Genomic DNA, 24,068 nt, shown 5'->3' with positions numbered 1-24,068 from the left:
TTTTCCTTAGCTGCCTCTCCTGGACCTCAGCTACAAGTTGTTCCCACTGAAGTAAGCTGTGAATCAGCAGAATTCAGCTGCTAGAAGCAGCCACTGTGCAAACCTGTGCTGAACTTCAGAAAGTGCCTCACTGAGCTGAGAAGTCAAATCACTGAGCAGAACTAGTTCTGTTCTAAGGAAACCAGGTCAGCTCCTCTGTTGCTTGCTGTTTAAGGATCTTCAAGACTTTTGATAAGATAAGGCTGGATGTTAGGAAGAAAGAATGATTGGCCATTGCAATGGGCTGCCCAGGGAGGTGGTGGAGTCAGGAAGTATTTAAAAAGAGACTGGTTTAGTTGATCAGATGGTGTTGGGTGATAGGTTGGACTTGATTATATCAAATGTCTTTTCCAACCTGATTAATTCTGTGATTCTGTCATTCTGTAATTGATTGAAAGTATATTATTGAGGGGGAAAGAGAGAGGCAAGCAAACAAAATTGCCTGTCACATATAAATAAAATAGAGAGGATGTTCCAGGAGCATAAACCATCATCTTATCCCTCTGTTCAAATAGCAAAATATGCTCCACCTCCCATTTGCTCAATAATCCCTAGCATCTTGCTGCTTAGGTTACTGGTGTATAAAAAAGCCACTTTTAGCCTGCTCTGCCTTTGCCTAGTGTTCAGAAAAAGGTAGGGAGAAAAGACAAGATTCACTTTCATGCATAAATCACCCTGTTTGCTGTCTCATCACCTCCTGTTTTGTCAGTTTTTTAAGGCCTGCCATTGGAGTGCACTGACAGATGTCTTGCTGAGTTACTAATTGCCAATACTCACACTCAGTGGCTGTCTTATCAATTGTCAGCACAAGGTTTTCCATGATAAAGTGGATCGATGTGCACTGATTATCTGCCCCCTGAATTATCAATGTTTAACAACAGAAATACATACATTTTTTTTTACCTGTTTCAAAGATGTCTGCCAAAAATGAAAGTCCACACACTCAGCTACAGGGGCTCTCTCTTCAGGGGGGTTGCAATTCCCTCAACTCCTGGAATCTGGCAGAGGCAGGTGCACTGTCCACATGAAAAGATCCATTTGTCAAGGGTCAGGAGCAGGGCAGTTTTTCTCATTGACAAATATTCTGCCTCTTTAAACCTGCAAAATTGCTTTGTGATGTTAAATTTGCCCTGCCTATTGTTTTTTTATTTTTTAATAATTATTTTATTTCACTGCCATTGAACAGGCAAAGCAGAACTTACATCATGGCTTGACCCTACAGTAAATCCACCTGTAATGCAGGATCTATATTGCAGAAATGCTGCAAAGGACTGATCTGATTGAAATGCACTCTCCCAACTCCAGTTTGGGTTTTAAAATGCAGCAGGTTAAACTTTTGCAAGCGAGTTTTATGCTGGACTAGCTGTCACTTCTCTGCCACTCCAACTACATGCTGCACCAAGTATCATCTGTCCTTCTGCAGTTGGAATAAACTTCCTGTGCTTTATCTTCTGTTATTTCAGCAAAACTATAGTTGAGAACCTACATCTACTCTAGATGAAACTGGAACTACTTCTGCTCCCCATTACTAATGATTTTGGCTGCAGTTCAGTGAGTTTATAACCCACTTCCTTTACTGATCCCATGCTGTGGCAAGTAAACCTGATCTGAAATGTGCCCTGTATCTAACCCCACCATTGTCTACCATAACACTAGGTGATCTCCAGAGGTCCCTTCCAACCCCTACTGTTCTGTGATTCTATGTTTCTGTGAGCACTGTAGCTGTCTTTGAGTTCTCAAATCTGAAGGGAGAAATATATAAACCCACTGCTCTTACTTACTGTACCTTTTTTGTGTGTTTTTGTTGTGGTGGGTTTTGTTTGTTTGTGGTTGGTTTTGGTGGTGGTGGTGTGTGGGGGGGCTTGTTTGTTTGGTTTGGTTTGTAACTTTTGCAATCATTCTGGGTTCAGGTTCAAGAGAGACAGGGAGCTACCTACCTAAGAGAGTCCAATGAAGGCCATGAGGATGCTGAGGGGACTGGACCAAGATGGATGTCAGTCTGTTTTCCCAAGCAGCAAGTGACAGGGCAAGAGAAAATGGCCTCAAGTTGTGCCAGGGGAGGTTTAATTTGGACATTAGGCATACTTTCTTCACTGAAAGGGTTTTCAATAGCTGGTACAGGCTGCCCAGGGAAGTGGCAGAGTCCCCACCCCCAGAGGGATTTAAAACCTGTGTAGACCTGGTGCTGAGGGCCATGGTTTAGTGGTAGAACTGGTAGTGTTAGGTTAATGGTTGGACTTGATGATCTTAAAGGTGTATTCCAGCCTAAAATGGTACTATGGTTTTTCTGAGAGGCTGAGGCCTGGAGCTATTCAGTCTGGAAAGGAGCAGCCTGAGAGGGGATCGTCTCAACGATTATCAGTATCTGAAAGGCAGGAGGCAAGGAAGCGGGGCCAGACTCTTTTCAGCGGTGCTTAGTGACCAGAGAAGGGACAACGATTACAAACTGGCACCTGGGAGGTTCCATCCGAACACAAGAAAAACCTTGTTTGCTGTGCAGGTGCCAGAGCCCTGCAGCAGGGTGCCGGAGCCCTGGAGCAAGCTGCCCGCTCTGTGCACTCTCCTCTGGAGAGATCCCAAACGTGTCTGCACGCCGTGCACGCTGCTGTGCGTGACCCTGCTTCAGCAAGGAGCTGCTCTGGATGATGCCTAGAGGCCCGTTCCAACGGGGGATTGTTATTCTGTAATTCCACCCTTTAGTTTTAAGGCCTTCCCTGCTCGTTATCCTGCTTTCAAACCGGTTAATTATATGCCTACCTAACATAAAAAGCTTTTAACTCGATCCTTCCCACATCAGCGGCGGGGGCAGGGGATGGCCCCTGCCCCTCTCCAAAATGGCGGCACCGCCCCTGCGCTGGCGCCGCTCTACCCCCGCGGTCCTCCGAGGCTCCTCTCCTTGGGCCGCGCTCCCTCCTCCCACCCCGCAGGGGGCGGCGGCGCCTGCGCAGAGGCGCGCGCTCCTTCACTTCCGTTTGTCGGCGGCCGCTTCCGGGCCCCCGTTCCTTGGTAACAATGGAGCAGAAAATGGCCGCCTGAGAGGGAAGGGAGGGCGACGCTGCTGCTGTTTGGGGACGGACGGAGCGGGGCGAGTCAGGACCGAACCCGCTGAGGAGCGGGGATAGCAGAGGACCGAGAGCTGGGGAGGCGGCGGCGGGTGGCGGCGGCGGGAGGTGAGTATTCGAGGCCGGAGGCGGACTCTCAAAATGGCCCGGAGAAGGAAGAGGCCCAGGCCCAGGGGAGGCGGCGGCGGCAGCTGCGGCCCCCAGCACGGTGTTTGGGGTCTCTGGGGATTGCGAAACCACTTTGCCCCTGCGCTGGGTCCCCGCTGTGCGAACTTCAGGGTCCCCGGGTAGTGTAGGGTGGCTCTTGGCTCCGCGGGGCTTGGGAGGCCGAAACCGCCCCGCGGCAGAGGCGGAGCGGGGTGCCGTGATGGAGCTGGGGGCGGTGATGGCGGTCTGTGGGCGGGTGTGCCCGGGGCACTGCGAGGATCCTCGGTCCCCCTCTCCTTCGGATGGGCTGGGTTCTGTCACCCTGGGGACTTTTCCTCTTTCTCCCGAGGCGTGTGGCGGGGCCTGTCTCCGAAGTGGGGCGAACCTGTTCCTCCATTTGGAGCTGGAGAAGAGCTTGCGCTCCCCCCTCGGGGAAGGCTACTGCCCCCCTAACCCTCTCCTTAACCGGTTGGGCCGGAGAAGTTGAAACTAGCACCTTTTTGGAGGGGTGGAGTACGTGGGGGAGATGTGGCCACTGTCTTGGGCCTCATCATACTTAGTGCCTGCTTAAGGAATCATCAGCTCATCAGGACCGTGTTTTCAGGCTGTTACTCCCGTGCTCTGAGACAAGAAGCCCGGTTGTGGGAGACAAGCAAGAGGAAGTCTTCCATACTCACTGTGTTTTTTGTAAGGGTCTCGTGACCTATTCAAACCTGTGATGTTTGCTATTCCTGTCGTGTTAGTTTCTCTCCAGTTAGTCACGTCATCTTTGCTCAGTCACCTTAGTTTCCTGTGCAAGTTCTTCCTTCTCTTTCTAATACAATTTGTTTGCCGTTTCATGTTTTTATTTACCGTGTTTCAAAGCCACTCAAGTCCAGCTAGACATATCTTCAGCGATCAGCTGTGATGGTGGAGTTGTATGTAATACTGTATCTCTATAACATAGTTATTAAGGTTTGTTATGTGTTTAGTTTGCTGTAGGAGGAGATTGACCAAACGTTTTACAGCAAAATGCAGACTTTCTTTTGGTGATCATAGTTGTGTTTGTTTCACCCTTTTTCAGTAAGATAGAGACTTTATGCAGAGAAGCTTCTGAACAAGCATTTAGACTCGATTGTACCCACTAGTACAGTCACACATCTGATTTATTTTTCTAGTCTTTAATGGCAGTTCTGGTTAATTTCAAGATGTAAATTGTTGTTGAAATGCTAAAGAAGCTCTGACACCAGTTTGTCCCTGAATTTTAATTGCAGTGACTTGTCAAGACTTTGGGAAAAAAAACCCAAACCACCACACATAGTTGGCTGCTTTTTGTGCAGGTAATTATCTTGATTGAGAGTCAGAAGCTTAGTTTGGTTATAGTGGTCAACTAGCACTTAAACTGTATTCCCTCCCTAATTTTGGAATTAAAAGTATTATAGCTTACAATTATGTCTTGCCTACTCCTGACTGGGGCAAACACACCGCACATTATTAAGTTAAGGGCTTCCAATTCTGGTAGACCTCTAAATCATAACTACAGTGTTCAGAAATCTGATTATATAGATGTTTGTCACTAAAATGACCACACCAGCATTTTCTAAGCCTGTAGGGGTTGTCACCTATATCATGTTTGTGTAACTACTGAATCCATAGACATACCAAGGTGTACTGGAAAACAGTGTTACAAGTGTTTGGTCTCCACTCTTTTTTCTTTCTTTCTTATTTTTTGTTTGTTTGTTTAATTTTGTTTTGTTTTTAGGGGAATGGATAATGTGATTGTCAAATAGAAATGGTTTCAAACCCCTTATATATTAATAGACCTGTCTAGCTTGTGCTTTTATTTCTCTTTCTTGTGGGAATGTATCAAAACAAATGTCTTGATCCTAGTAGAATGCTTACAGTTGCAGTAGAGATGATGTGCTTTTTTTTAATAGCCAGAACATAATGTTAGGACTTCATATACTTGAGTCTAAAGATTGCATCTAAGTCCAGTTTAATTTAGCTGAACATGTTACTAGGTTCTTCTGAACCGTTTTATAGAGAACTCAGTTTCCATCTTTAAAACATTTGAATGCAAACAAGTACTTACCCAAGATTGTGACATAAGCTTGGTCTTGATGAAAACTTTTAACAATTTGAGCTTGCAAAACTTAATCTTGAAGGGGTGGAATCAGTAGTGAACATCTCCACCTTCAATGTAGTTTTATGATGCCTTGTGTATCTCAAACCACGTACTTCTAACCCGTGAATAATGCAGAGACAGGCCCTTTGTATGGTGAGTAGGGATAGGCAGAAGCACCTCAGAGACTCCAGTTTGCACATGCACAGGTTCCTGGCTGCAGTTAGGATTGTGAGAAACACACAGACCTGCTTCTCCTTCAGACTGTTCAGGTTTATATCAACAAGGTGCTTGTTAGTAACTTGGTGCTGATGTGCAGATTTGAAGCCAAACTCTTGAAGTCTGCAGAGTTCTGTCTCTTGTAAAACTGTATAATGATAATTGAAAATACAGGGAAAATCAGCAATGTTTATTCTTACTTTGGTAACTTAAAAGCATTTTGCTCAGAGCACTCATCGTTTTAATAAGCAAGTTTCATGTGCATATAGCCTTGTTAAAAATGCTTCAGCTTGCCTGCCTGAGTATATCATCAGAAATGGAATTGTGGTCTTGCAGGTGCTGTTTAAAATCAAATAAATTGTACTTAATTTACTTTCCATATCTATTTGTTAGGCACTAGACATCAGCATAGGAATTCCAGTGTGAGCTGTGTTGTGGTGATTATCACTGTTTTATTGGCCTTTCATTTTCAGCACTCACTCTGTTAGCAGCAGTTTTGTGAGATTCAGTGGTAAATTTAAAGATATAATTTTCCTTTAAAACTCAAGTTCAGTGAGTTACAATTGATTCTGTGCTTTCACTAACCAAAAGTTCTCTTTCTTCAGAAAGCAAAACACTGCGTGGTGGTTACAATGTGGTTTTGTGGGTAGAACTTCCTTGGATGTCGATCCTGCGTGTTGTGCTGTATTTAGTCTCACTATTGGTTACTTGAGTGCAGCATTACTTTGCCTTTGAGGGTCAGTGTGGGCCTTCCGGATTCTGATCTAGGAGACTCACTTTTTGGGGAAAAGAGCAGCATTTTGAGAGACTCCAGTTCTGGAAACTACTTACCTAAAGTTACACTAAACGTTTACACTAAACGTTTACACTAAACGTTCTCATATGTGATACCTGAATTTGAGTGCAGAAGGCAGTGTTTTGTTGGGTTTGGGGTTTTCTTAGTAGGTGCAGCTGATAAAATGTGAAGCCAGGAGATTTGGCAGTTCTCACTGTATTTTATTTTCAGATTGCCATGTGCTCTCAGTGTTTTGGAATTGCTAAGATCTACCCTTTCATCTGGAAGAGAATGAGTTTTATTTCTGTTTTAATGAGCTGTCTTGGAGCTGGTAATTTGTACAGCAAGGTGGCCACTCTGCCTTAGGTAGGGCTATTGGAGACTGCTGGAATTCTGCATCTTGATTTCTTCACCTGTTTTCTACCTCTCAGGAGTTGATACTACATCTAAGAGTGTTTCCCTTCATCTCAACAGTTTGTTCTGTTGATATGTTTTCCTTTTTTAATTTTTTTGTTCTGTTGAATTTTCTGCAGCTGTTCTGCAAATGTATTTATCTTCTTTCTATTGTTTAAAATGTCTGTGCAGAGTGGCATCTTGTTTTTACAGCCACTGCTTTGAAACATACTGGGGTAGTGAAATAGCTGAAGGGATATTTAACTCTCCTGGTTATACTGGCTTTTAAATTTTATAGTGGTTTACTTGGAACAATCCATAGAAGGCAATTTTTTTCTCCCTCCGTATTCATGTGTTAATGTTCCATGACTCTCTTTTTTTGAGGCAAAGAGGACATAAGAAGTTCTTGAGTGTTTTAAAATGTGTGCTAAGTTTAGTAGAGAGCTAGTAAGAGCATAGATCTGTTGTTTCTCAGTGTGTAAATAGAAAGCAAGAATAGCGGGGAAAAAAGGATATCCAAAATTCAGGATGCAACTTTGGAAACTAGAAAAGTTTGTTACTTGTTTCTAAGATGTGGATGAGTGAATTGTTCCTTTTGTTATCAAAGCCTTTGGTATGATCACAAAAGGAAGCTTGTGCACCTGCACAAAAAGAAGACCTGAAAGTTGACATAATGAAGCTCCATGTATAATGCAAATAGTGTTTCATTTCACTGTTTTGTGGTATTTTTCTTCTGCAATGATAGGACTCCCTGTCAGTTTTTGCTTCTGCTTTTGAGCAGACTTGAATGATGAAAGAATTAAGATGAAGATGTAGTTTCTGGTATGTCTTCCTGCTGGTTTTGAGTGTTGAGAAACTGGATGCAGACTGGCACGGAAACTATTTTTTCAACTTTGAATTCTTCTAGGAAAATGTAGTACTTGGGAGATGGGGTGAGTCAGATGAGTACTACACATGAAGTTGGTTCTGTTTGTGCTTAAAGAACCTGGGGTAACAGAACTGCCTGTTCTAGCTGCTGTTCCTGTGTCATTTGAGAAATGGAATTGGAGACACTGCTGGCCAGGCTGGGCTGGTCCTGCCAAATGGGGTGGTATGCTAGAGCTGCTGAAGTCAGAGTTCATGGAAAGCACTTCGAGCAGACAGCTGTGTTATGCTTCTGCCGTTGAGCTAAAATGGCTTTGAGGTATCCTCAGTGAAAGCAGGGGAGGAAAAAGTAGTTAATCTCTAACAACCCAAACCAGAAAATAAGTATTTCTGTCTTCCACTTCTGAGTCACTTCTTCTAGTCAAAGGGTTTGATAATTTCTGGAGACTGGAAGTAAAGCAAGGTGCTGTACTGGTTGAAGTACCTAATTAAAATGAAGTTATGAATCATAAATGAGAAATTAGCCTTCTGCTGAGCACATCTATGAAACACTCACATTGCCATCATCTTTTTTGTCTATACAGAGGTATTAATTATGTTGCTGGGACATGAGATGATTCAGGAGAGGTTCCTAACATACAAGGCACTGTGAGCTCTGATGTAAGGCAGAAGTACACCTGTAATGCCTAGATAAGGGGTGGGATTTTAGAGGAAATTATCCTGGGTCATGAGCATCTGCGTAGTTTCTGCAGTTTAATTCTTTGCTTTTTTCCAGTTAAAATTTGAGAGTCGTCTCTTAAATCTAATGGTTACTGTAACTTGTTGCTTTTTTGTTTAACCTAGCAAATGAGTGATTGCAGAATTTGTCAGATCTTCCAGGTTTTACCTAGTTAGTTTAATGAGAGTTCAAATGCTTTTTGTGAAATTTCTAAGTTTAGTAGATCAGGCTAAGGTAGTGTCTTGATATTCAATACAATAACTAATAGCAGGAGATATGACACACAACTTTTGAAGGAAGAAGGGCTGGCATTTCTTTTTCCTGTGCCTTACTGCCCATTAATATTTTTTCTGAGATAAATTCTGTAGTCCATAAATGCTAAGCAGTGCAGAGGTACGGGGTGGTGGTGGGGGGGGGAGGTGTGAAGATAAAAGGACAACACAAGTATTTTATCATTGCTTGCTGTCCCACAAGATTGTTTTTAAGCAGCAGTAAATTCCTGATTGCTTGGGTTTAGTTTACACCCAACTTGGCATCAGGGTAAGTGTAAAATACTTCTTGTACTGGAGGAATGATAACTTTGCATTATTGAAGGAATAACCAGTACTCTTAAATTGTTAATATCCAAATGAGCAGATTATTACTCTCTCTCAAATCAAAGAACATAACAAACAGTTCCTTTTGTGGGCTTACAATTGTTGATCCTGCAAGCTGTGGCAGCGGTGGAAAGGCAGCTAGTCATTTGTGCTCTGAAATCTCTGAGGTTGTTGAAGCATAACTGTAAGGAAGACACTTGTGCAAGGATGGGAACACCAATTAAGAATTTGCTGTAGTTCAGGTGTCTGGATATTCAGCTGCTGAGAAATATTTCCTTTTTTTTTTTAAGGGGAAAATAGTTTATTCTAGCTACAATTCTGTTTCTGAAATATTTGGGTGATTCCTTCCCCATCTTTTTTCCCCATAAAGGCATTTTCACTGCTGGATATCTCAGCTGAAGTTGGCAATAATCGACTGATCTGAACTTCCTGCTCATACATATGACCTTCCCCACCCTTTGTCAACTCAGTTCTGACAGGGAAGACACTTAAGAAGGAAATTCTGTGCCTTTTAACTTGGATAAGAACAAAGTCTTACTTTGAGTTGAACTAAACCACTGGAAGGAAGAGAAACAAAGCATACCTGCTTATTAGATAATCAAATGTTGGTAATTTGGTTGTAACTCAATAATATCCTGCTGGTTTTCCCTCATCAGGTTTTCCTGTGTTGCTTTAGGCTTCCTTTAAGCTAGTCTTAATTTTCTGCAGTGTATAAGCTGAGAGCAGAATCCTGCAGGAGAGGACAGGTTTTTGAGTTCTTTGTGCATCACTCTGCTACACTGAAATTGGAGTGAGAGGACATGGTAGCTGCCACAGTGGAAACCCTGGTGTACAGCCAGATGGGGACCTATGGGGTCATGCTGAGGTGGTCATAGTCTAAATGTTCTAGTAGGTTCAGCTTGATAATGTGGTGCTTTGCAGTGGTGTGGGCAGTGAAGCTTAAAATGGGCGATGTGGACAACAAGCTGAGTGGACAGTGAAGGGATAGGATTTCTACTCCAAGGTTTTTGTTGCTTTCTATTTTTCCATTTACTGGTTGAGGAGTGTCATCCCATTTGCTGTCAGCAGTAAGGGAAGGAGAATGTGTTGCTGTGCATTTAGGTGTTTCTGTCAATGTAAACATCCCATATAGACCTATAGCCTTTCTAGGGTGTTAAAGCCAAACAGCATGAAATTGGGGTACAGTGGGCTAGTAGGCAGTAGCTTCAGATGGGAAAGTACAGTCAGTTGCTAGTTGAAATAGTCCTGATGTAAATTAAATTAAAACTTTAAAGTCCCACCTCTGAGTCTCTTTCCTTGGCAATAGCATCTTTTCAGTCTTGACCAATAGCTGATTTCATGGTTTAGGAGGGGGGGGGGGATATGAGATAATGGAGAAGAATTATACAATCATAGAGTCATTTAGGTTGGAAAAGACCTTTGTGTCCAGCCATCAATCCCAGCACTGCCAAGTCCACCACTAAACTGTGTACTTAAGTGCCACATCAGTGGGTCTTTTAAATCCCTCTAGGGATGGGGACTCTACCTTGGGCAGCCTCTTCCAGGGCTTGACAACCCTTTTGAGGAAATTGTTCTTTATGTCCAGCCTAAACCACCTCTGGTGCAATTTAAGGCTGTTTCCTCTTGTGCTGTCACTTGTTCATTAAGAGACTGACCCCCACCTGACTCCAGCTTCCTTTCAGGGAGTTACAGAGGGCAAGAAGGGCTTCCCTGAGCCCTTTTTTTTCTGTAGGCTGAACAACCTCAGTTCCCTCAGCCACTCCTCAGAAGAATTAATTGTCAATTTTATAAGAGAATAGAGGAGCAAACCTGGAAATAAGTAAGACTGTCTTAGACTTACTCTGAGTATTTCCTAAAGGATTAGCTATTGAAGGACACATCAGAGAAGAGATCCCCTGCCTTCACCTTCACTTGTTTTGCCTCTCCTTTTTTCCCTGACCAAGACCAGTGCCCATTCATCTCCTAAAACGGAACAGACAATGTCTTTGAATCAAACAAGCATTATATAGCTAGGTGCCTGCAAGCACTAGAGTTTGCAGTTAAGAGAATTTCAAAGCATAAGCAGTAAGCAAATGTTGTGCTTTGTATGCATAGTGCAGTTTTCTCTTTCAAAGCTGTTATAGAATTAGTCTAATGCTTACAAATATGTTAATGTTGCCATTTTTCTGAAGATGCTGTGTTTGAAAGCCAGTCAGTACCAAGGTGGCAGTCATTTGGGGGAAAATAGTTTACAAAACTTTATACCGCTCCTGTCCCTTTGTGTCTTATCACATTTCTTTATTTTCTTAATCTTACTGTCAACTTTCTTTCATTGTTGTCCTCAAAAAGGGAATGCTGCTTAGTTTTGATATGTATCCCCAGAGAACTAGATATCTTTCAAGGTTTTGTTTGGGATGCAAGTGTCTCATTCTAGTTGAAACTTTTTCAGATGTTTCTTTTAAAAGCATCTGTCTTTGTACTTCTGGTATCTTCTGTAGAATAAATATGTCTTGAAGTCAAGTCACTTGGAGTCATAATTCTGCTACAGAAAGCTTGCAAAAAGTTGTTTGTTTCCAGCAAGCTGTGTTCTTATTAGAACTGTCTGAGATTTGAAGGGCATACAGATTTCATAACTGAGCCCAGCTGGAGTAGAACATACCTGCTGGAACCATTGCACAGCTTCCCCTGTGACTGGGTGCATTTATTGGTGTGTTTGACAGCACATCATGTGCAAGTCTTCAGACAGGCCAGGCAGATTGCACTAGAGATTTAGCAACACAGAGAAAACTGATAGGCTTCCATTTGAAATGGTGCTAACCCTAGTGATAGCTCCTGCTTGCTGAGGAAAAAAAAGTAGTAAAGTCATTTTAGTAAAGTGACAGAAATGCATAAAACCAAATCATACTGGGAGACTAGAACATGGAGAAAGAATGAGAGAATTTGGTCTTTTTAGTTTGAAGAAGAGAAGACTGGGCAGGGGGGAAATCTCATAAATGCTTATAAATACTTGAAGGGTGGGTGTCAGGAGGATGGGACCAGGCTGTTTGCAGTGGTGCCCAGTGACAGGACAAGGGTAATGGACACAAAATTCAATATAAGAAGCTCCATCTAAACATGAGGAGGAACTTTAATATAAGGGTGAGTGAGCCATGGAACAGGCTGCCCAGAGAGGTGGCAGAGTCTTCCTCTCTGAAGACATTCCAAACCCACCTGGATATGTTCCTGTGTGACCTTCTCTAGGTGAACCTTTCTTGGAAGGGGGGTTAGAGTTGATATCTGTAGGTCCCTTCCAACCCCTGCTATTTGGTGACTCTGATTCTATGCTGTATTACCAAGTGGCAATGAGTTGTGTGTGCCTTAATATGGCTAACTCAAAGCCAAGCTGTACTGGTGGGAATTCAAGATGAAGAGGGTAGAAGTAGCTATTCTATAATTTGCAAGTCTGCAATAATGGGATATCCAGTCCTATGGTATTTTCTATTGTTCCACACTGAGGTTGGCAGTGCACTTCAATTTTCACCATAGCAGCTGCACTAAGGTACCCTCAGAGATCACACAGCGCTGCTGTGCTGTGGAGAAGCACTAATGTAAACTGTGGGCAGTCTTGACTTGACAGCTGTGCTGACAAACCAAAAAAAGATGCTTTTTGCACTAGACAGATGTCTGAGCTTTGGAAATTTTCCAGTGAGAAGCAGAAAAGCTTTATTCTTCCAGTATTTTCATGTCACATGAAGTATGGTTTAAATGAAAGGAATGTTTTCTGATGGGGAATGTTATGGCAGAGCTTTTTAGCATGCAGAGGATTAGCTTGCTAATCACCTCTCCAAGTAACCAGATTCTACCAGTTGTACAGGAAAATTCTTGATGTTGTGAACAGCAAGGCACAGTGATTAAGGAAACTAGTTATCACATTAACCTCATTTGATGTATTTGCATGGAGTTCGCTAGTGCCAGAACGTCTCCTACATTTGCATACACTTTGCTATGCTTATCAGATACAGACATGACATCTATCAGCCATTGCTTGTTTTGAGAGAGACATTGTCAAGGATATGTACTCTTGTGGCTAAGAAGGCCAAAAGTCTCCTGGAGTGTATTAAGAGTGAGACCAGCAGGTTAAGGGAGGTCCTCCTCCCCCTCTACTCTGTGTCAGTGAGGCCATATCTGGAGTATGGGATCCAGTTCTGGGCTCCCCAGTTCAGAAGAGCTAGGGAGCTACAGGATAGAATCCAGTGGATGATACAAGGATGCTGAGGGGAGTGGAGCATCTCTGTGAGGATGAGAAGCTGAGAGACCTGGGGCTGTTTCAGCCTGGAGAGTAGCAGTCTGGGAGGGGATCTTCTCAATGCTCTGCGAGAGCTAAAGGGTGGGGGAAAGAGGCTGGGACCAGACTCCTCAGTGGTGTCCAATTGCAGGACAAGAAACAACAAGCACAAAGCAGGTTCCATCTGAAAATGAGAAATTTCTTTGTGTGAGGGTGCTGGAGCCCTGGAGCAGGCTGCCCAGAGGTTGTGGAGTCTCCTTTGGAGAGATTCCAAACCCACCTGACCATTGTGATCCTGTGCAAGCTGCTGTGTGTGCCCCTGCTTTAGTAGGGGGGTTGGACTCAAGATTCTTCCCAACCCCCACCATGCTGGGATTCTGTGGTCGCATCCAAATGAAAAACAACAAGGCAATTATATTTTAAAATAAGTGAATTAGAAGGCAGCTCTGTATAGCAGAAATTACACCTGGTATGAAGTGTGGAGACTCATTCTGTAAATTGTAGTCACCAACATCAGTAATTCAGTAAATGCTGAAACTAGCTAGCAAATTTTTCTCTTGACATGAAAGTATGAAGTTGATTTCTCAGAAATGAGATTTAGTAAAAGCAAAGAGCCTTTGTCTGGATTTTTTTTTAAACACATACAGTGTTCCATAGTACCTTCCATCTTCTATATTTGAATCCTTCCTAGCTCCTTCATTCTGATAAAATTCACTTGGATTGTTTCTATTTCTCCAAGAGTCTTGTGCTTTGAGAATCACTTCATTTTTGATCCTTGTGGTTATTCACTTCATCTTAACTGAAGCTTCATCACTAAACTACTTCCCTCTCCTCAGAGTGAAGGATAACAATGAAGTGTGCAATACAGATTAAGCACTCCTGATTTTCATGCGGTATTTCACTGTGCTGGATGAAGGATTTGCTTTCTCTTTTTTAGGTGCTTTTCCACCCATCAAGATGGAAAGCTCAGATTCTAGTGATAAAGGCAATATTGATCAATCAGAAGCACAACGTCAGAGCCAGCTAGATCGGCTGGATCGAGAAGAAGCTTTCTATCAGTTTGTCAACAACCTGAGTGAAGAGGACTACAGGCTTATGAGAGACAACAATTTGCTAGGAACACCAGGTAGGTAATGCTTCTGTACATACATCTTGGTAGGTGATTTGTGTCATTTTCTGTTCTGAAGCTGTTTCACCCATTTAGTTTTTGTGCTGCGGTTGTGTTCCATGGTGGGAAGTAGCTTCTCTGATAACTTGTGAATACTCAAATTTGAGCAGTCCCCTGACTAGTGGAGAGGTAGGTAGAGATGTGGATTCATCAGATATGAAAGTCAAGTGTTTATACAACTTGTTGGGAACACCCAGAGCTGACTCAGTTCCAGTTATGGACCGCTAGACACTTTTTAAATCAAAAAGTAATCTATAAGCATCCGTGTGAAAATGTTGTGCTGGTGAGGCTCAGTTTGTAACTAGAACAAGCAATCTGATGTGAGATTGTGCATGGGCATTTTTATATCAGTTTTCAATTGAGTGAAAGTAATACATTTTTGTAGGATGATAACTAATTCAAACCAGTACTAATTTTAAAACTTCAACTAATTTAAACACTTTCATTTTTTTTTCATGCTTGTGAAGGTGTTACCCTAAATGTTTTACTCTGGACACCCATTTAGTTGGTACAGGATGATAAAAATTGTTGCTAATTTGTACAGAGGTCCCAGAAGCAGAAAGCACAGTAGGGTGAAACTGGATCGTTCATCTTCAGCAGAACTTGGGACAATGGTGCTGAAGGGAACTTCCCCTTAGCAACCTTTTTGGCAGGATTTCATTAGGATAAAAGACCAGCAGTGGCTTGTACCTTCTTTAGAAGCTTTTAATGATGCTTGCCATGCGTATGATTTGGAAATATTTTTGGAAAATTTTGCTTATTTTCTAAGGTGAAATTACTGAAGAAGAGTTGCTGAGAAGGCTACACCAAGTTAAAGAAGGTCCACCACAGCAAAACAGTGATGAGAATAGAGGTATATACAGTATTTGTGAAAACTCTTAACTTTAGCATCCCGTACGGACCTTAACGTGAGTGCAGGAGTGGAACGAGTTAAGCCTAGGCAGGTGCAAGGTGAGCTTTGTTTCAGAACTAAGTGAACCTTATGTCTGATACCTGCTGCAGAGGTCAGTTTGGGACAGAGTTTGTTCATAATACATCTGTTATTTGCATCAAGATAGTCCCATTTAGGTTTCTTTCCTCCTATTTATTTATTGAAGATTGCCTTCCTGACTGCTCCCTTCTGGGATGCTTTCTGGCAGTTTCTCTTATTCACCATTCTTCCCTTCCAAACATGCTGCATTACTTTTGTTATCACCCTTCTGTAGATATTGGTAGGGGACTTTACTACTGAGACTCATTCTTTAGTGAGGTAGATTTGCCCTAAAGCTATTACCATAAAATCATAGAATTGTTTTGGTTGGAAAAGACATATAAGATCGAGGCCAACTATCAACCTTAGACCACTGTGGCCATTAAACCATATCCTGAAGTGCTATGTTCACATGCTTCTTGAACACCTCCAGGGATAATGACTTTACCACCTCCCTGTTCCAATGTCTGACCATATTTTTCCTAATAACCAACCTAAACCTCCACTGGCACAATTGCAGGCCATTTCCCCTCATTCTATAGGCTGAGATTAGGGAGAAGGGACCAACCCCCACCTGGCTCCAACCTCCTTTCAGGAAGTTGTAGAGAGCAATGAGGTCTGCCTTCAGCCTCTGTTTCTGCAGCCCGAACCACCTCTGTTTCCCCAGCTGCTCCACGTAAGACTTGTTCTGTAGACCCTTCACCAGCTTTGTTGCCCTTCTTTGGACCTGCTCCAGCACCTCAATGTCTTCCTTGTAGTGAGAAGTCCAAAACTGAATGCAGTATTAAAGTATTCTTCAAGTGAAGGGTCAGGACAAACTTAGTTCTTTAGTGGTCAAAAGATCACCTAATTGTTTGGGAAGGTAAACACAATATTGATGTGTTATGACACCTAAATGTGACTTCTGATTAAACATCCTGTGTTATTTTGATGACTTGTTTGCTCTGTGCTGGCTGCAGCCTACCTTTATGTACTAGAAAAATGTCCACTCCTGCTCCCTCCAGAGAGCTCTGGTAGATAAGAATTATGATGCTACATGTGAAACCAGGCTAGCACTCGATAGGGTTAAGCACTTCTAAATTGTCACTTGTTTAAACTTAAGCAATAATGTTCTTGGAAAAGATCACTCCCATATTAGCTCAGGGCTCTAATTTTGGTAGTTCCCTGTCTTTTTCACAGGTGCAGAGTCCACAGAAGATGTTTCAAATGGAGATTCCATCATAGACTGGCTTAATTCAGTCCGACAGACTGGAAATACAACACGAAGCGGGCAACGAGGAAACCAGTCCTGGAGAGCAGTGAGCCGGACTAACCCAAATAGCGGCGACTTCAGATTCAGTTTGGAAATAAACGTCAACCGTAATAATGGGAACACGAACCCGGAAACCGAGAACGAGCCATCTGTGGAGCCTTCCGGTGGGGAGGAGATGGAAAACAGCCAAAGTGACTCTGAAATTCCAAGGTCTGAATCACCATCTGCAAGGCAGCCTGGATCAGAAAGGAGCGCTTCAGAGGAGCTAGCAACCGAGGAAGCTTCCCCTCCTAGAGGGCAGAGGAGAGCCAGAAGTAGGAGTCCAGAACAGCGGAGAACACGGGCTAGGACTGATAGAAGTAGGTCACCAATAAATCCAGTGAGCGAAGCTCCTCGCAGGTCTCATCACAACACATCATCTCAAACGCTTGACCCCTCCTCAGTGAATGAAGCTGAGGGAAGCTCTAGAACTAGGCAACACGTGACATTAAGGCAGCACACAGCAGGGATTGAGGTGCCTGGTGAAAATGCCGTTCTCTTTTCGACTCCTGAAACAAGACCCGCTCCTCAAGCGTCAGGTTCTTCGGAAACCAATGGCAGCAGTGAGTCTGCAACTCCTGGGCAAAGGCCTCCTACCATAGTACTTGATCTTCAAGTGAGAAGAGTTCGTCCAGGGGAGTACCGGCAAAGAGACAGCATAGCCAACAGAACTCGATCCAGGTCCCAGACCCCCAACAACACGGTCACCTACGAGAGCGAGCGGGGAGGCTTCAGGCGCACGTTTTCCCGTTCGGAGCGGGCTGGAGTGAGAACTTATGTCAGCACCATTAGGATTCCAATCCGTAGGATCTTAAACACAGGCTTGAGTGAGACTACATCTGTTGCTATTCAGACTATGCTGAGGCAGATCATGACAGGCTTTGGAGAGCTCAGCTACTTCATGTATAGTGATAGTGATGCAGATCCTAACGGCCCAGCTCCAAACCAGAATGTGGATGCTTCGGAGCCACAGAACGGTGGTGGTGGGACTTCAAGCAATGAAGGCACAGATGTTAGCTCAGGGGAGGTGTATGAAGGTGGTAACGAAGGCAGTTCCACCTCTGGTGCCAGACGGGAAGGCCGGAATACGAGGGGATCGGTCACCTTTGAAGAAAGCGGTTCTCTGCCGTTCCTTAGCCTAGCACAGTTTTTCCTACTCAATGAAGATGATGATGACCAACCAAGAGGACTCACCAAAGAACAAATTGACAACCTAGCCATGAGGAATTTTGGTGAGAGCGATGCTCTGAAAACCTGTAGTGTCTGTATTACAGAGTACACGGAGGGCAACAAGCTCCGTAAGCTGCCTTGCTCGCATGAGTATCATGTCCACTGCATCGACCGCTGGCTATCAGAAAATTCCACTTGTCCCATTTGTCGCAGAGCAGTCTTAGCTTCTGGGAACAGAGAGAGCGTTGTCTAAACACGCTCTGAATTGATGGCCAAGCAGCTAGTGTGATAGTGATGGGCAAAGAAGTCACTTCCTTTATGGCCACTTTTTGAGTGGTACCTCGCTGTATAGTAATGACTTGGAGTGAATCTTCCCTCATGAAAGCATTTTCTCTGGATTATTCAAGCTTTTCAAATTGGAGAATTTCTTTAATTAGGGTTTTCAAGATCTAGTCAGTTTGGGTGTTAAATTCCACTTCTCCAAAGACATCTACTCACTCAAAAATGTTTTGTTTTGTTTTTTTTTTCCTTTGTGAAGAAGTATTAAGTTCTTTTCTCCCACCCAGCGCTTCCCATCCCAGTCCAATAACCATTTTTGTCCTCAAGATTGTGCTTACAAGGAGCTCTTGGAGAAATCATCTCAGTTAAATGTCTGTGAGCTGTAGGAGGAGTTTTTGCAAGGAATCCAACTCTGAAAAAAGAAATAATATGAACTTGATTGCACACTTGGAACATACTTCTAATTTCCATAGTGGGTTAATATTGGACATGCCTGTGTAAATAACACTAATGTTAGCCCTTTCCCCATCACTATGGCACGCTGTAGGATGAGCTGGTAGCTTCATTGGGATATTTATCTTGTTGTGGAAATACTAAGAATTGCCTATGCTTCTTTAAATAAAAATCAAAACAAACCAACCCCAGATCTGGTTGAAAATTGTAAAGCTTTTTTTGTAGAAGCTCAGTACTTTTCCAATGCACTGTTGTACTAATGCATTAAGAATTAAAATTGTACCATGCTTAGAAATCAAGAATGCTTTTCATACAGACCCCACCAGCCAGAGGCCAAACTAAACCCCAGAGACCTGCTTTTGTACCTGTGGCCCTGTCAGGGGCAGTGTGTATCTGTACTATTTGTGTGAGCAGCTACTGTAACATAAAGCCAGTTGAATTAGACATCTTAATTACATTAAAAAAAAAACCAACAAAACAACCAAACCAGTGTTTTGGCTCAGCAATGCCACCAAAAATGCTGATAAAAAGTAGAAACTCTTCCAACAGCTGGTTATTTCTTGAGGTGGTTGCTAATACAATACAGAGCAGTGTGTACCCGTTCATTCAGTGAGGTTTATGCACAATTTGTCTCTCAGCATTCAGCTTTTGAGGCAACTCTTGTGTAACTTCAGCACACGAGTACTGACAGGTGGTTTTGCTTCCCCTCCAACTTACCTATATCTGTAACCTCTCTGCAGTGAACATGCTGCTGGACCCAGAGTTGGTAGTCTGGGACTCGGGTGCCACAGAAAAATATCTTAAGTGTGAACTGGGAAATAGATGATTAAATTAAATTTGAAAATGATAATTGATTATGAGAGTACCCTTAAATGTGTAACCAGTTCTAACAATAACATTAAAACCCAACCAACTTTTAATCCTCCGTAGGACATACTAAAATGAGTTGAATTTACTTACAGAATTGTGTGGAATAGTGAGATTGGGAGAATGTAGCTCAGTTCTCAGCAGTGTCAGGGGAAGACATCCTTCACTCTCGGTGACCTGGTCTTTGGTTTATTCTCTAATGATTATTCCTTTCCTAGCTGACCTGTGCAACAGGGAGAGCTGTATTTGTTTCTACTCCAGGGCAGTTGTTCCAAAGAGATATGACCTGCTCTTGCTGGCTCTAGGGGAAGTGTTGCTTGTTCCTCAGATGACAGAAGCAAAGCTAGGCTTGCCTTTCTCTCCTAATTAAAACACATTTTTGGTGTTTTATAGTGGTGGTTGCATAAACTATAATCTCTGCTCCAAGCTATTTTAACATTTCATCAGGTAGTTAAAGATTCCACACTGTCCCAAAATTCCCAGTTTTCTTCTGTGTGCATTTTGTGGTGTTTGGTTTGGCAGGAAACCCTGATTGGCTCTGGAGCTTGCTCTCCTGCTGGTGGGACACACCGTTGTGGCCAAGGGGATATGTGTCCTCTTTTTGAAGAGAAGAATAAATAAGCTCATGTTTTTGAATATTTCCCTCTGACATCATCAGTGTAAAGTGGAAGTTGGTTACTCATTTCAGGTGCTGGGCTCCCTATGCCAAAATTTCCTCAACAAAAGAACACTTTGAATTTCTTCCAGTAGTGTTCACGCAGCAAATATTATCAGGTGCATTCCCAGTAGCTTTCCTGACTTACTGGAGCATAGAATTAGAAGACCCCTTTCTATGTGAATCCTCTGTTAGATTTGGAAGTGTGACTTAACCTCTGAGGACTAGAGAAGCAGCCCACTGGTGCTGACTGGTGTGGGGCACGGCCGCGATACATGTCGCTCAACATTGCTTTCTTTATATTCCAAGTTCCCAATAGCTGTTCACCTTAGAATCAATTTCCAGTTTTGTTCTAGCTTGATAGTGGCATGCCTTAACCTTTTCTGTAACAGCAGCAACTAATAAAATTTTGGAGGTTTCCCAAATGGTACCGAGAACAAATAATTTCACCTCAGTTCAGGAGGCCTTGACTCTTCTCCGTCCTTTTTATGCTTTCTCCAATTCCAGGCATGCTAAAGGTGTTTGGGTTCATGGTCTGAAGTCTGGGCAAGCTGGCAGAAATTAAACTGCTGCTATAGCAGAGGCCTCTTCATGTAGCTGAGTCATCTGTCAGCCACTGTGGCAATTCATTTTCTGTTCTTTTCAAGTTAGGTTGGAGCTGGGAAAAGCCAATGTTAACACTTCAGTTGCTAATGAAAAACTCTCAATTTAACAAGGTTTGTGATTAGCTTAACTTACAGTTTATTAATCAGTCTAGTATTGAGCATTTGCACTTACCACATCCCTCAGTTTATGCTTGCTTGGTGTTACAAGAGAGGTACAGCTTCTTGTCTTCTGTCGGTAGCAGCATGCCGGGTTAAGATGGCTTGTTTTGTTGCTTTCTGAGGCCTGATGGTATGGAAATGGTGAGTCTGGAGAGACAGAGGCTGACTAATTGCATCAGCTGCCTGGTCCACAGTGCCACCATGTGGGAGCCTCTCTCAGGCCTTCCCTGAAAGCCAGGCTCAGTCTCCTCTAGGATTCTTCTGCAGTAAAGGCTGTAGTGCTCTCTTTGAAGGAAGTTATCTGTTGCCTGCTTCAGTAGTTGCCGTGGTGCTTTTTCAGGTTGCAAGCCACCCAAGCTTATGCTTGTGAGTCTCTCTATTGTGTGAGCTTAATTCAGGACAGACCTGTACCCACGGGATCTCCTTGCACAGAAATTAAAGCAGTCACAAGGCCAAAGCCCAGGAGTACGCACACTATTTTTGGTTGAGAACTGTGTTTGGGAGTTTCACTTGGATATGAACCAATACAGAGTTGTAGACACATTTGTTTCTGACTGGGACTTTTGTCTGTTAAACTGAAGAGTCAGTCCTGGGATTTGTTAGATTTCCTTTTCACATGGCACCTTTTTATTTCTCTAAACCAGTTGGGGATTTTGCACACAACTTGTAGGCATTTCGATTTTAAATGAATGATTTGTTTAGGGTAGGTGCTCATATCTGGGAATGACTCAGTCTGAGGGTACTTTGTGGGCAGCATTGATGTGCAGCACAGCAGCTGCATGGCCCTGACACCACACCACTTTTGCAGGAGCCGTAATTGTCCATTGTGTTGGCTTTCAGACGAATGGATTTCCCACCAAAGTGGGCACAATGGACCATAAAGACTGTCACTCCAGTTTCCTGTCACTTGTCTGGGTTATGCAAATGTGGAGAGTCCCGACAGACTGTTGCCCTGTTCTGTCTGCTGCCTGGAAATGGTTGTCTACACCAAGAGGAGGTTCCCAGTGGTCTTGCAGTAATGAGGGTCTAACTGAAGATGGGAAAAGAAAGTTGCTGAGGCTGACCATCTGTCTCTGACATACAGCAGTGTGGCAAAGGGTTTTCTGACTTTTTACAAAGTGGTCTGCAACTGCAAAGCTCCATCCTGTTGGCTTAGCCACAGCTAAGTTCAGGATCCTTTCCTTTAATTCAGGTCTCTGTATGATCTTTGGGTTTTCTCACTGCACATCCTTTCTCCTGCCCTGGGGGCTCATGTTCCTTGAGTATGGGTCCATCAGCAAGCATGGAGCTGATGAGTAAATGGTAATGGAAATTTCTCCTGCTCCTCTGCCTTCTCCCAGGAGGAGGTGCTTTGAATGAGGGCTGGCTTGGAGCTGGGTTAGGGGAATTTATAACACATTCAGAAATATTCCCAACCCTTCGGTACAACAGGCCTTTTGTTTGCTTATCCTTGATGAGGGAGGGAAGAGACAGAATCCCAAAGTACACACAAATTGTGTTGTGTTAGAAAAGAAAGGAAGTTTGCATCTGTCATACCAGGGTTTCCCAACCTCTTGTTGATAGGAGGTATCTTTTTTCTTTTTCTTTTTCCGAGGAACAATAGCATTGAATTGTTTTGTTTTAACTGGTTTTGTTCCCTTAAGCTAAAACACCCATGACTCCTTCCTGAATGTCACTACCTGAGAGTAAGGTGTTGGTTGGGAAGCCTTGAATTCACTTGAATTCAACTGAGAATGTAACTGCCTTTTTTTTTTTGTACAGTGCTTTACATCTGTTTATACAAGACTTGTTTAACCCAAAATGGCACTTTGAGGTCATTGCACAACTTTGACCCAATTTGATAGCTAACATCTAGGAGGAGTTTGTTCCCTATGTAAGATGTCATAATGCAAATTGAAATAGACTCAATAAAATGCATGAAGTGTTTGTTTTGTGCTTGAGCATCACTCCTTGGGGGCTGTTCTCCTTGCAGTAGGCATGCACTGGAGCAAACAATGGTGGATGTGGTAGGAGTTTATTGCCTGTTCTTATGAGGCTGAGTAGAAAGGGAAGAGCCAGAATGGTTTAGAGTTAATTTCATGGAAGAATATATTGCTCCTTAGTACACAAAGCTGAGGCAATAAATGTCATGATGCCGCAGACTTGTGTAAACCTGTCAGTGGGTAACGTGGGATACCAAAGCAGTGTCTGCAAGTTTTCTATCAAGGAGTAGCTGTGACTTTTGGGGGTGCCTGCCTGTAGCAGTGCCTGGTGATCAAGGATCTGGGGGCTGAGTCTCTGCAGAAATACCCCTTGCAGTGCTCAGTGGCTTTCACAAGAGGCTCTTGTATATGGCTCAAGGCTTGGTCCTAAAATTAGTAGCTGCTGTACGTGCAAATACTTAGCTGAGTGGGAAGGACATTTTTTAGGGCGTGGGAAGCTTGATTATCTTTTTATCAGCGCTTCCCTCACCTCAACTCCGTTCCTCGAGTAGGAAGTGGGAGCTGCTCCAAGAGGGACGTGCTGACTTGGAAACAAAGGGGGGTAGGAAGGTGATGTGTAGGGTAGTAACATGCAGTGCCTGGTGCTGGTGCCTGGGCTGATGCTTGACAGTGCTGGGAGTGATGCCACTGTTGGGTGCTGGGTTTCTCCAGGGATTCAATTCCACTCTCCACAGGGAGGGCTCTGGGATAAGGGTGGTCCGTCTGTCCCCCCCCCCCCCCAATTCCTGCATGCTTCGTGTTGAGCTCCATGATCTGTTCTGCTCTGCAAGTGTGCAGCTCAGTCTGAAAGTGAGTCTTGGACAGGCATTGGCTTTTATTTTGGTGACTTCATTCACAAAGTGGTTCCCACACTTTCTATAGCAGGAGCCCTTTGCCAGGTCCCCGGCTTCAGCCCCGCATCTCCCTGTCGGAAGTTCATCAGTTTGGGCAGCCCTGTAATTTTTTGTTCCTTACAAATTATCCATCAACCCCCAAATGGCTTAAAAAGTCCAAAGGCTTGGAGAGCACGTGTGGCTGACTTCATCCCTATGTTTGTTTTCTTTAATATATTCGAGGTCTCTGTTCTGACCTGTAAAACTTTATATAACCTCATTCCTCCCTCTCGGTGCTTAAACCCTGTAACCTTTTACATTGTCCTACTCCTCCCTTCAGGGTATATTTCCATGGCAGATCAGACCTTCACAGGGGAATGTGTTTGGCTGCTTTGCTGCTCCCGCTGCTTGGTGGGAGGAGAAAGGTTGTGTTTGGCAAACCTGTCCATCCCAGGGCAACGGGGGTGAGGAATAACTACATGGTCAGGGGTTTCTCACCT

At 43.5% G+C, this 24,068-nt stretch overlaps 1 protein-coding gene across 2 annotated transcripts; it reads left to right on the top strand.

Annotated features, from left to right (window-relative positions):
• Positions 1-3,040: 3,040 nt before the first annotated feature.
• On the top strand, positions 3,041-22,700 carry RLIM (ring finger protein, LIM domain interacting). 2 transcript variants are annotated; one of them, XM_068151971.1, is made up of 4 exons: positions 3,041-3,209; positions 14,095-14,283; positions 15,095-15,178; positions 16,475-22,700. In XM_068151971.1, the coding sequence occupies exons 2-4, from the start codon at positions 14,115-14,117 to the stop codon at positions 18,007-18,009; spliced, it is 1,788 nt and encodes a 595-aa protein (XP_068008072.1). In that variant the 5' UTR covers positions 3,041-3,209; positions 14,095-14,114; the 3' UTR covers positions 18,010-22,700. The 2 variants fall into 2 exon arrangements, with proteins under 2 accessions (XP_068008072.1, XP_068008073.1); XM_068151972.1 differs by lacking the exon at positions 15,095-15,178.
• The last annotated feature ends 1,368 nt before the right edge of the window (positions 22,701-24,068 follow it).

Source organism: Melanerpes formicivorus, unplaced genomic scaffold, assembly GCF_026170545.1.
Source record: "Melanerpes formicivorus ecotype bairdi unplaced genomic scaffold, bMelFor1.0.p_v2 SCAF_22, whole genome shotgun sequence".
NCBI lineage: Eukaryota > Metazoa > Chordata > Aves > Piciformes > Picidae > Melanerpes > Melanerpes formicivorus.
This window is presented reverse-complemented; position numbering and strand designations above follow the sequence as displayed.